This window comes from Vulpes vulpes, chromosome 3, assembly GCF_048418805.1.
Source record: "Vulpes vulpes isolate BD-2025 chromosome 3, VulVul3, whole genome shotgun sequence".
Lineage (NCBI taxonomy): Eukaryota > Metazoa > Chordata > Mammalia > Carnivora > Canidae > Vulpes > Vulpes vulpes.
In genome coordinates, this window is record NC_132782.1 from 62,645,601 (window position 1) to 62,657,343 (window position 11,743).

The following is an 11,743-nucleotide window of genomic DNA, read 5'->3' on the forward strand; positions in this document are numbered from 1 at the left end:
AGAGGGACATTTAGTCCTGGGAAGCGGTCCATTCAAAGACCCAATAGTTGTAAACGCACACACACTTTATAACATGGCCCCCAGATGTGCAAGCGAGGCCAACACTGACAGAGTCATGATGACAAAGAGGCAGATGCACAGTCATGGCTGAGATTCTCCACAGCTAGGAGGACAGTGGACAGTAAGGATGTGAAGGACAGCAAGGTGCACTGGAGCTCCCAGAGCCCACGGACATGGATGCAACTCCTTTCCCGGTGCGAGTACAACACACCTGCCGTGCCCACCAGGACAAGCTGAATACCGATGTAGGGGCCTCAGGATGGTCTGAAATAATGAAGCTTTGTAAGTATAGTACGTCACTAAATCAGAAGTAAATCAGCAGTAGAAGCCTATCTAGCAGACCTCCAAATACTTCAGAACTAAATGGGAACCTCCCCCACCCCGAATCTCCATGAGCCAAAGAGGAAATCACGAGGCCAACCAGGGAGCACATTGAACTGAACAAAAGTGAAAACACAGGTGTGGAGCTGCATGGAAGCAGCTAAAGCTTTCTCTCAGAGGCAAATGCATAGCTTTCTAGTTGATAGTGGAAAGCAGGTGATGGTGGTGGTGGTGTCTGTGGGCCGTGGGACATGTGACACAGCCTGTGCGGGGGTTTCCAAGCCCACGGGCGCTGCCCCAGCTCAGCTCCATGTCCAGAAGTGAGTTCTCGGCACCGTGTCTCAGCCCTGGGAGCGACAGCCACGAGCCTCTGGTCCCTGCTCTGAGCCCGCAGTGTCTCCTCTTGCACACCCCCCAGGGACCCAATGTGGGAGTCTGGGTGGGGGCCTGGGTTGACGAGGACAGCGCTCCTAGGGCAAGCACCCAAGCCTCCACGCTCCCCGGTAAGACCTAACGGAAGTTACAGCCACATCATGTTCCCCTCTGCTGTCTCAGGTGCAGCCATGTGCCTGGTGGAGTCCTTCCCACCGTGAATCCTTCTGTGGCCCCACGCACAAGACAGGTAGTTCCCCCCCCCACCCCCAGTGTGACCTGGCACCTTCCAACCTCTCTGCTGGCTTTCCACATTGTACAGATAATCCACCTTGGAACTGTAAGAGCCACCCCAGCTTGAAATCTGAGTACTCATGTGGTTGGCGTGCTGACAGACCCAACCCAAGGCAGCACTGAGCACCTCTGAGCGCCCCTCCGTGCAGGGCCCTGACCTTGGCCCCCAGGTGCTCATCCCCCAGCACATCTGCATCCCCTCCCAGCACATCTGCATCCCCGCTGTCTGCTGCAGAGCATCCCCACAGACCCCTTCCCTCTGCTCATGGCCAAGCTGGGCGTGGGGCCACAGGGGTGAGTGCCCATGCAGCCTGGACACAACCTGTCACTGAGACACTTAATTCAGGAAATGCATCGGGGGAACAGCTCAGCAGCAAGCGGTGTGGGTGATTATCACCCCTGAGAACAGCAAAGTCGACTTCTCTTTATCTAGACGATTCTAGCTTGCTCTCATCACGTTAGGATTCGCATCCACATGCTTGGAGCCCCCCCGCATCTCCATCTCCCACCCACATGTCCAGCTGCAGACCATGAGCCCTGTCCTTCCTTCCCCGTCCTCCTCACCATGCTCACTCTCTTCTAGTCCCACACCAACAGCATCCTCCTAAAGACAAGCACGTCCCATGGTGTACGACTGTTTCCGCACCCCAGCCACACTCCTCCTGACCATGACTCAAGAAAACCACGCATCATCCTGGCTGTGCCCCCAGACATTCCAAACCTGCCCCTCAATGCTACTTCCCCCTATGGAGATATGGTGCCCACACGGGGCACAGAACCCCAAACCATAGCATTTCAGGTTCTTGGTGTCTGAGACATAGTGTGACTATGGGTCTCAGCTCCTAGGAACACCTGCCCCACACCTACCACCCTCCTAGCAGCACCTAGCTTGCGGCCACAGGACGGGTCTCTGGGGCCCCAGGACTTGGACAGTCCCCTCCTCCCAGGAAAGCCCTCCTTTCCTGGGTTCTTGGGGAATACTAGGGGAGGCAGTGGGCATCTCTGTCCACCTGCCCAAGTCCTGGCTCTTCCCAGGAGGACAGGTCTGATGACTCAATGGGTGGCTCTTCTAGGTGGAGTCAGGCCATGTAGATGAGGGCAAAGGGGGCAGGAGCTGGGCCCAGAAGACCCAGAGAAGAACTGATTCGGGGATGTGGTGGATGCCAGGTGGTGCAGGTGCAGGGGAGAGGAGGGTACTGGGCAGCCCCCTAGATGTGGGGACCCAGGAGTGACTTGGGCAAGAACTAACATTGTGTTTGTAGGAGGAAGAGAACATCTCAGGAGAAGCAACAGTGGCTGCACCTGGCACGTCTGGCCTGCTTAGGAGGTCGGAGGGGCATCGATTCTGTGTGCAGGGAAGGGCGGGGGGGGACGGAGAAGGCAGAGCCAGGTCCGCTCTGGGGGTGGCCCTGCAGCCCCTGCCCAGGGCCCACACGTCCTTCTGCAGGCTGCCCTTGGCCATGTCGTGCTCGCCGTGGGACAGCACGGCCGTGGGCCTGCTCTGCCTCCCACCCAGGACTCACTCCACAGGAGCGTCGCTGAGCCAGTAGACGCGGGATTCAGAGACGCACCCTATGGGGAACCCAGAGGAATGGCACGCGGGCACCAGACAAGGGTCCTCACCCCACCCTCGCAGGGTAGCATGGGCAGGGTAGCCGACCCCCGGGGCTGCCGCAGGGCACTGGACACTGTGTCCTTCCCTCCCTGTGGCCGACACGGCCCATGACATGCCACCACACCCCCACTTACTCAAAGTACTCGGTGGCGGGTGTGGTCCTGAAGGTGTCGTTGGGACTGGAGCTGGAGTTGCTGGAGTGGGCATCTGAGCAGTTGGGGCTGTTCCACGTGTTGTTGCAGTGGACCCACGGCAGCTCCACGGTGAAGGAGGAGAAGAAGTAGTGCAGTGCCCAGGCGATGATGACGTTGTAGAAGAAGCCGACGTACAGCGAGATGAGGATGACCGTGAAGCCCACGCCTAGGGCGGGAGAGCACAGAGCGCCGTCTGCAAGGCACCCGCCCTCCTTCCCTTACGTCAACTGGCTGACCACTGACATGGGACACCTGGCCACAATGCTGCACACCCAGAGCCAACTAGTGAAGGCTCAGGTGGCAAAATTCATGCCATGATCACTGGCGGCTGCACCCAACCCCCCAAGCATCCAGGGTTGTGTGCCCTCAGAGACATGCATGGTCACCTAGGGCCACCCTGGTAGAACCAGGTCACCCACACACATACGGGGTGACCGAGGCCTATCTGTGGCTATCCACTACCACTTGTGGCCACTCAGCATCAACCTCAAGGGCCACCAGGCCATTGTGCCACTAGGCACAACTATCAGAATCATCTACTAGCACCCGTCACAGCTCAGGGCCATCTAGGGATACCCAGAGATATGCAGCAGTCATCTGGGGTCACTCAGGGACATCCAGAGACACCAATGGTGCTTAGAAGCTAGGGTCCTCCATGGCCAGAGCTACCCAGAGCCGTTCAGAGCCATTTATGGCCACTCAGCGCTGCTCGTACCCTTCAAGACTACCCAGGGTAAACAGAGTCGTCTGGGTCACTCACAGCTTCCTAGAGCCACTTGAAGTCACACAGGGCCACGTAGGACCATTCAGCATCAGTCAAGGCTCTGCATGACTGTTCAGGGTCCCCCAGGGCCATCCCTGACCATTCAAGGTCAGCTAGAACCATGCATGACCGTCCAGGGCCATCTGGGGCCATCTCTGACTGTCCAGGATCACCTGGGGCCACACATGACAGTCCAGAGTTACCTGGGACCATCCCTGACCATCCACGGTCAGCCAGGGCCATCCCTGACCGTCCAGGGTCTCCTAAAGCAAACCAAGGCCTTTTGTGGTGACCTTTCCAGGGTCACAAAATGTGGGATCAGTCACTGAGGGGCTCTCAGCAAACTGAGTGGCGAGCAGTCTTTGGAGCTGTGCCATCCTGATGGTGGCAGGTGCGTCCGGCCTCCTTCCGCTGGCCAAGGGGCCTTCGGGTAAGCGTCCCGTTCCTGCCACATGGCTCCTCCATCAGGCTCCACACAGAACTCTTCACTTCAACTTTCCTTCTGAGTTTTGCAAATGGGATTTGTTTGGACTCAAGCTTTGATTCTCTCAGTTAAACCTGGTTGGTGCTGCATCTCGTGTGCCCACTCGCAGCTGGGCCTGGCTGCAGGTGGAGCAGGCCTTCAGGTGATGTTTCCAGGAAGTGGCTTGTGGTGTCCTTTATGGACGTAACCCTGAGGAGAAGCAATTTTCATGCTCAGAGCACCTCACTAAAACTCTCTTCCTGCCCTGACAGCACAGAGAGGCACCAGAATTTGTGCAAATCTACTGAACAGACCAGTAGCAGGAGAGCACTGAAAATAAAATAGGCCCTGGCGTGCAAACCTTCTTGGAAAACATGTGCAGGGGCTGCGATGACAAAAACATGACGGTTTTCTTCGGAAGGCCTTCCTGGGGTGGACTTGGTCAACGTGAAATAATGTTATACTGCAATTCTGCTCGCTAAGCTCCTCAGGACGGGGACTGGGTTGTGATTCGCAGGTGACCTGGCCTGGGGAGCTGTGTGGCCCGGGAGCTGTGTGACTGGGAGAGCATTGTGGAAGGTTGTCCCCGGCAGTGGGCTGACTGCGGATCCCTGGGTGGCAGGCTGCAGGCTTAGCCCTGTCCTGCACTCTGCCCCCCCAAAAAAACACAGGGAACTTGGCACACTCCTGTCGGACTCCGGGAAGCCCGCAGCCACGTGCCAGCTCCAGCCAGCCCCACATCTGAATGTCCATTTCCTTATGTTTCCGTTTTCCTTAGTATTTCTTCATACTAACTTTATAACTTTTAACCTTGACATTAAACTGTATTATGTCTTATTAAACCCCTTTAAATTGGTTTTAGGAAGAGGAGGAGTTTGATACATCACACTAAAATCATCGTTGACTACAAAATAAACCAGCATTTCCGCATACAGGTGAGCACGGTCTGCATTTGCCTGTGGCTGGAACCCCTGAAACAGGTCATCCAGGGAGGAAGGGCTCCCCCACCTGTGAGAGCCAGTTCACTCCCAGCAGCACGGAAGCTCCCCTCAGGGGTCACCTGGGGACTCCACACTCCATCTTCAGTGTGGCGCAGTCTCGCCTCCGTGGGGAAGGCACTGGCCACCCTGCAAGCTCAGGGCAGGGACGGCCTGGGATGGCGGGGCCTGCAGAGCACGCTTCACGTGGAGCCCTGTGGTGGTGGGGCCCCTGCCAAGGCAGCCCGTGTCTCCGTGCCCGAGGCCTGCTGCTCCCCGCTGCATCCCTCCATCGGGGGGTTGTGGAGAAAGAGGCGAGCGTCAGACAACTCACTTAAGCTTTGACTTCTTCGAGTGACCCCGTGAAGGGGATACCCCGGCCTGGCACGGGGACACAGTGGGGCCTTGCTCCGAAGATGCATCTGAATGGGGGGGGGGGCCATCTCTCCGTGGTTCCATTTTGGGTGGGCCATGAATCATGGACGTTGGGACGAGCTGCTGACATCCTAGGATTCAGCAGGCAGTCCGTTTAGAGGGGAAAGCGCATGGCGCTGGCATTGCAGCAGCCTCACGCCTGGCCAGTCTCAGCATTTCGGCTGCTGGGGCACCTCTGCCCCCCAGAGCACCTGCTGCTGTGATGCCACTGCCCTCCCTCCACCAGAGCTCCAGCCGAAGCAGCTGTGACTGTCCTTGCTCCTCAGCCGGATCACCTGCCACCTCTGACCACAAACACTGACCCATCCTTGCTTGTCCCTGGAGATGACGAGGATTCTATCCTCCAAACAGGCTGACTTCTCAAGGACTTGCAAGAACCCTGTGGACTGACCTTCTAGGGACTATTTTCCAACTGAAACCAGAGTGTGACCAGGTGGCACCCCCAGGTGACCCCCATGAGTCCTCCCTGAGCCCGGGCTCCTGAGACTCAGGTGGGCTGGGGGTCAGCTGTGTGCTGGAGGCTGGATGTGGGGTGGGATGTGGGTCTAGAACCAGTGCCACCGTGTCCCTGATGAGGCCCGGGTGCATTCCTCAGGGCTTCTAGTTCTGGGTGCTTGAATCTCCAGAAGGAGGACCCACGGAGTGTGCAGCAAGGTGACATGGAGGGGCTGGCCCCCTGGCAGGCCCCTCAGCTCAACATGATGGCACTGTGGTTCTGCAGTGACAGGTGGGAGGGCCTGTGCATAGTAGGGTAGCTGGAGCGATGGCTGGCCACTAGCTCGGGAGCAGAGTAGATCTGTATACAGAAAGGTGAGTGGAGAGGTATAGACAGGTGATGGACGGACAGGTGGACAGCCACAGGCAGATGGCAGAGGGCTGAACTCCATGGGTAGACGTGTGATGGTCAATGGCAGGTGGACAGGTAACAGACGGTGGACGGTCGGTGGTTGACAGGTAGTCGGATGGATACAGAAACAACCGTCAGGTGACAGATGGCATTAAGGGGTGATGGCGTCCCTCCAAAATTCACTTGTGGATGTTCTAGCCCTACTCAGCGTGTGACCTCGTTTGGAGCCGGGGTCTTCACAGATGTGGTCTAGTTAAGTGAGGCCATCAGGACATGCCCCCGTCCAGGTGACTGATGTCCTCGGAGAACCCGGACGTCTAGGTATAGGGATGCACGTGGAGGAAAGTTCTGGCACAGAGTCTGTCACAGCCCTCAGGAGGAGTCAGCTTTGCCACCGCACCTCAAGTATGGATTTCTCTCATCAGGCTTTGCGGCCTGGGGCACAGGGTGTGGCAGGTGGAGCAAACCCGGATGGATGGACAGATGACAGGCAGATGGGCGCACAGGTGAAGGGGGAGGACAGGTGTCTTAACACTGACACCTCTGCTCAGGAGCGCAGCCCAGCCCCCTGACAGCAGGGCACACGGTCCTGAGGCCTCAGCACGGACTTCACAGCAGCACCGAGAGGGAAACAGGTCAGTGTGCGTGTGCAGGTCTGGGGGTGGGGGGTGGGGCAGAGACAGGGAGATGGAGAGACAGGGAGACAGTGAGATAGAAAGAGAGACAGGAAAAAAAAAAGAAAGAGAGACAGGGAGAGACAGGGAGATAGGGAGATAGGGATAGACAGAGAGACAGAGAGAGACAGAGAGATAGGGAGAGATGGAGAGACAGGGAGAGACAGAGAGGCAGGGAGGGACAGAAACATGGAGAGAGGGAGATAGATAGGGAGAGACAAAGATAGGGAGACAGAGAGACAGGGAGAGATAGGGAGACAGAGAGACAGAGGGAGACAGGGAGATAGAGAGATAGGGACAGACAGGGAGAGAGAGACACAGGGAGACAGGGGACAAAAGGAGGAGACAGGGAGATAGAGAGGAGGGTGATAGAGAGACAGGGAGAGATGGAGATAGGGAGGGACAGAGACAGGGAAAGACAGAGACAGGGAGGTGGAGAGACAGAGAGAGACAGAGACAGGTAAACAGGGAGATGGAGAGACAGGGAGAGACAAGGAGAGAGAGAGGGACAAAGACAGAGAGAGACCAAGACCAGGAGAGAGAAAGGCAGGGGCACAGATGTGCAGGGCATAGACACCTACCACGGCAGGACCGAGTGCACACAAGCCGGCGGCTTGCTCCGACACTCCCTGGAGCCACCAGGGTCTGGGCCACATGGGGTGTGGGGGTGCGTCTGGTCCTTACCTTTCAGAATGGGGCAGATCTTCCAGACCCCAGCAGCCCCTTCCCTGTTGAACTGCCCGAGGGCCAGCTCCATGTAGAAAAGGGGCATCCCAGCGATGATCATGAAGAGCAGGTAGGGGACCAGGAAGGCACCTGTGGGCCAGGACAGCACGCTCAGCCTGGGGGTGCGATAGGGCCACTTGTGGGCCCCGAACGCGGCCGCATTGCAGGCAGGACTGTCCTCACCTGCCTCCATCTGCTTCTCCCTGAAGCTCCCTGCCCGGGCCTCCCTCCAAAAGGAAGTCCCAGGCTGGGCTGGGAGCCACCTACATTCATGCCTGGCCCCCCGCTGTCCTCAGCACCCTGACGTATCCCTCCCAAAACCCCAACCAGCCCCGGTGCCACATTGTGACAGGACCCCAAGAGTCCTGCCACATAGGGGCCCAGCTCCCGGTGCTGCCCTCCCCCGCCTGCCCTGCAGTCCTTGGCCTCTGCCCCTCTTGCTCACCTGCTTAGGCCTCATGCTCCCCCCGCAGGACAGGGGCACCGGAAGTCCCCCCAGACATTCTTCCAAGCCCTTCCCGTGTGCAGCCCTGAGGGACTGACAGCCACGGAGGCCATGGAGAGCAGGCACCCGGACTCACCTAGGTGAGCACCAGCCCAACTGGCTGCTCACCTTCAATTTTTGGAAGACCCTGCCCCTTATTTTAGTTTTCTGCCTCGAGTCCAGAGATAGGTGCATGTGGTTCTAGGGCTGGCCGAGTTTGGGGTGCAGGGCAAGGGAGATGGGGACACTTCCAGGGCCTCTGGCCACCCCAGATTCAAGGACCTCCACGCACTTTTGTAAAGACAGTTTTAAGTTGGCCAAAGACATCATCCTGTGGGCGTTTGAGAATTTTCTTTCCAAAGTGAAAGGCGTCTTTGGAAACAGAAGGTAGAGCCGTGGTGCCTCGGACCACCAAGTCCTGGCCTCAGGTCCTCAGCTGTGAGGTGCAGATTCACAACGAGGCTGCCCTGACCTCTGCTTCCAGGGTCTGGGACCCCCACCCGGGGAACGTGTGCCCTGCTGGGGCTGTGTTAGGAGCTCCGTCTCCACCCGAGGAGCCGGGCAGCCGGCAACCCCTCATAGCCGCCCGCGCAGTGGGGCCGTGCAGGCGGGGCCGGGACTCACCGCCGCCGTTTTTGTAGCACAGGTAAGGAAATCGCCAGACGTTGGCCAGGTCCACCGCGAAGCCAATCACCGACAGGAGGAAGTCGATTTTCTTGCTCCAGGTCTCTCGTTCTTGAGTCTCCAGGGGGGTCTGCGTGGGGTTGATGAGGGTAGAATTTGTGAGCTGCACCCCATTTTGCTCCTTGACCAGGACGAGTTCCACTGCCTTTGGGCCCATGGCGTTGGGCTCCTTAGCCGGCGCCACAGCCGAAGACATCAGTGCCACCGGGCATTTGCTTTTACTCATGGGCAGACTGGAGCCTCAGAATTCTGTGCCTCTTCACTCTGGGTCTTCAGGCAGCATGAAAAATAAACACACAGGAATGCAATGATTTTAGCAGCCTGAACCGCGGAGCCACCTGGTGGCAAGAGCAGAACCGGGGCACTTAGTCCGTGTCTTTGGGGGCAGACTGAATACATTCCAAGCATTTAGGCTGACACAGCCAAGGTTGAGGGCAGCAAGAGACGGGCCCTGGACACCTCAGGACAGATCCCCGCCTCACTCCCTCTTTCCCCGACACCCCTCTCTGTGCTAAAGTGCAATGCTGTATAATCTCCAATTTTTCTTTGAATAATAATGCAAAAAGTCACCTCTGCCCTTACCTCATTGCCAGTGACTAATGTCACAATCTTCAAATAGCATCCAAAAGTAGTCCTTTGGGATGCCTGGGTGGCTCAGTTGGTGAAGCATCTGCCTTCCACTCAGGTCATGACCCAGGGTCCCAGGCCTGAGCCCTGAGTGGGGCTCCTGCTCAGTGGAGTCTGCTTCTCCCTCTCCCTCTGCCTCTCCACCCCACTCATTCTCTCCCTGTCTCTCAAATAAATAAATAAATAAAATCCTTAAGAGTAAGTCCTTACACCAGTGCATATGTATTCTTTACACACAGCAGTAAAAGCAGAGAGCAATTTTTGTAACCATAAGTGAACCACAGTAACGCAAGTTTAAAGACAGCGATTCCAACAGCTTCTTCCAGGAATGCCTTCGCGCTGCACTCTGCCTGTGGCCCTGGGACTCACGTGCCCCACCTGGAAGGGTCTGGCGGACCAGAGCACCGCAGGATTTACCTGGGAGCAGATGACTTCCCGTGCTTAGTAACTTTACCAAGGAATTGCTTCCAAGATACTTTAACAAAACCCCATGTAACAGAACCAAGGAGAACAAGGTTACACACGGACACAGCCAAGAGCAAGGTGGCCTACCCAGGTGATGGTGGCTTCAAACAGGACTTCTGGTATTGGGTTCCATCAGTATTGTTTTAACTGGACACATGCATACACACACACACACACACACACAAACCCTAGTTGAAGCCAAAGAATAACCACATGGCAGCTCTAACCGCTATGCTCCTGCTCCTCTGCAGCCAAATTTGAAAACTCACCATATAAGCTATTTTACCCACTGCTTCTCTGTGGCCCCTTCACTTGCAGTGACAAACCCAACATTCCTGAGATGTAGGAAAGATGGCCTGGCCTCGAAGGGGCTGTTGGGGGGGGGGGGGCTGTCGGGCCACGGGGTCCAGCAGAGACCCCTGCAGCTGTAGGGGTGGCAAGCCTGTCGCTCTGACAATGGCCCTTGCAGGTGCATCCCAATCCCCTGCCAGGGGAGCCGGCACTCAGCATTTAGGGGAGCCAACCCAACTCCTGAAGCCACACCCTCAAAGGCCGGGTTTGGGTACAGAAAGCAGAACGGGGCCTCTCAGAAAGCTTCGTCCTGCGCCCAGGAGAAACAGAGCTGGCCGAGGCACCTGTGCCCTCTGGTGGGTCCGTGCAATCACCCTGGGCGCGCAGACCAGCATCTCCACCAGCCCTCCGCTTCTTAGCAGGCAGACAGACCCCTGCCAGAGGCAGCGTTGGCTCTGACCCCCATGGGCCCCACACCCTGCAGCATCTGGCTCAGCAGGGCCCGGCGTGCACCCCGTCCTCGCGCACACACCTGTGGCCACCGGCCTCAAGACCGCGGCGCCGGCGCTGGGCAGCACGCGGTGCCCCGACGGTGCCCCCCCGCCCGCGCACCGCCTCGGGCCGCGGAGGAGCGGCTCCGGCCTACCTGCCCGCCCGGCCTCGCCTCGGCGCTGGGGTCCCGCCGCCCCGCGTGCGCAAGGGCTCCGGCTGCCTTCTTCCCGCGGCGCCGGGCGGGCGGCCTCCGGGCTCTTATGCGGCTGCCGGCCGCCCCGCCCCTGCCGCCGTCGGGGGCGCCCTCCCGCCCCGGCCCCGCCCCGGCCCCGCCCCGGTGGGCGGAGGACCCCGGCCGCGCCCCCGCCCCCGCCCCCGCCCCGCCCGGGCGCCCGGCACCCCGCGAGTCTTCGCCCGCCGGGGGAGCCGCGCATCCCGGGGAACCTGCCCAGGCGTCCCCGCTGCCGTCGTCCGCATCCCCGGGGCTGCCCCGTCCGCCCTCGGCCTTGGGGCGCCCCGAGCATCGCCGGGGGAGCGGGCGGGGCCGCGGGGCACAGCGCTGGGGCGCGCGGGGCCGCGGGTTCCCCGCCGGGAGCAGCACCGACCCCCGCCGCCTTCCGCCCTCCGAGCCCTTCGGGGCGCCCTTGGGGGCTTCGCCCGCCGCGCGGGGGCCTCCGCTGTCCCTGCCCCACCGGGGGCTCCGCCTGTGGCCCGTGCGCAGCCCCCGCGTGGACGTGGAGCCTCGGCGCGAGGGGCCCGCAGCGCGCCAGCCTCCGCTGGAACCAGGGCGCGGGGGGCTGCGGGGAAGGGGTTTCGGGACCAGCCTGGGAAGCCGCGGCGGTCGGGACAGACTCGGAATCTTTGCTGAAGGCCCCGGACACACAAGACCACGTCCCGAGTCCTCGGCCACCCAGGAGGCCCAGGGCCCCGCCCGAGATGTGCAGCGGCCTCGAGGTGGG

The 11,743-nt window shown here is 59.4% G+C and overlaps 1 protein-coding gene across 1 annotated transcript in view; it reads right to left on the minus strand.

Moving 5' to 3' along the window:
* SLC6A3 (solute carrier family 6 member 3) overlaps positions 1 to 11,064 on the minus strand; it is a 37,546-nt gene extending 26,482 nt beyond the window's left edge. Inside the window, exons 1-4 of the mRNA XM_072752673.1 lie at positions 10,939 to 11,064; positions 8,850 to 9,179; positions 7,700 to 7,831; positions 2,797 to 3,022 (exon numbers count right to left, since the gene is read on the minus strand). Of these exons, the coding sequence (XP_072608774.1) occupies positions 2,797 to 3,022; positions 7,700 to 7,831; positions 8,850 to 9,135 (644 nt within the window). The 5' untranslated portion in view covers positions 9,136 to 9,179; positions 10,939 to 11,064. The remainder of the gene's footprint in view (positions 1 to 2,796; positions 3,023 to 7,699; positions 7,832 to 8,849; positions 9,180 to 10,938) is intronic.
* Between the last annotated feature and the right edge of the window lie 679 nt (positions 11,065 to 11,743).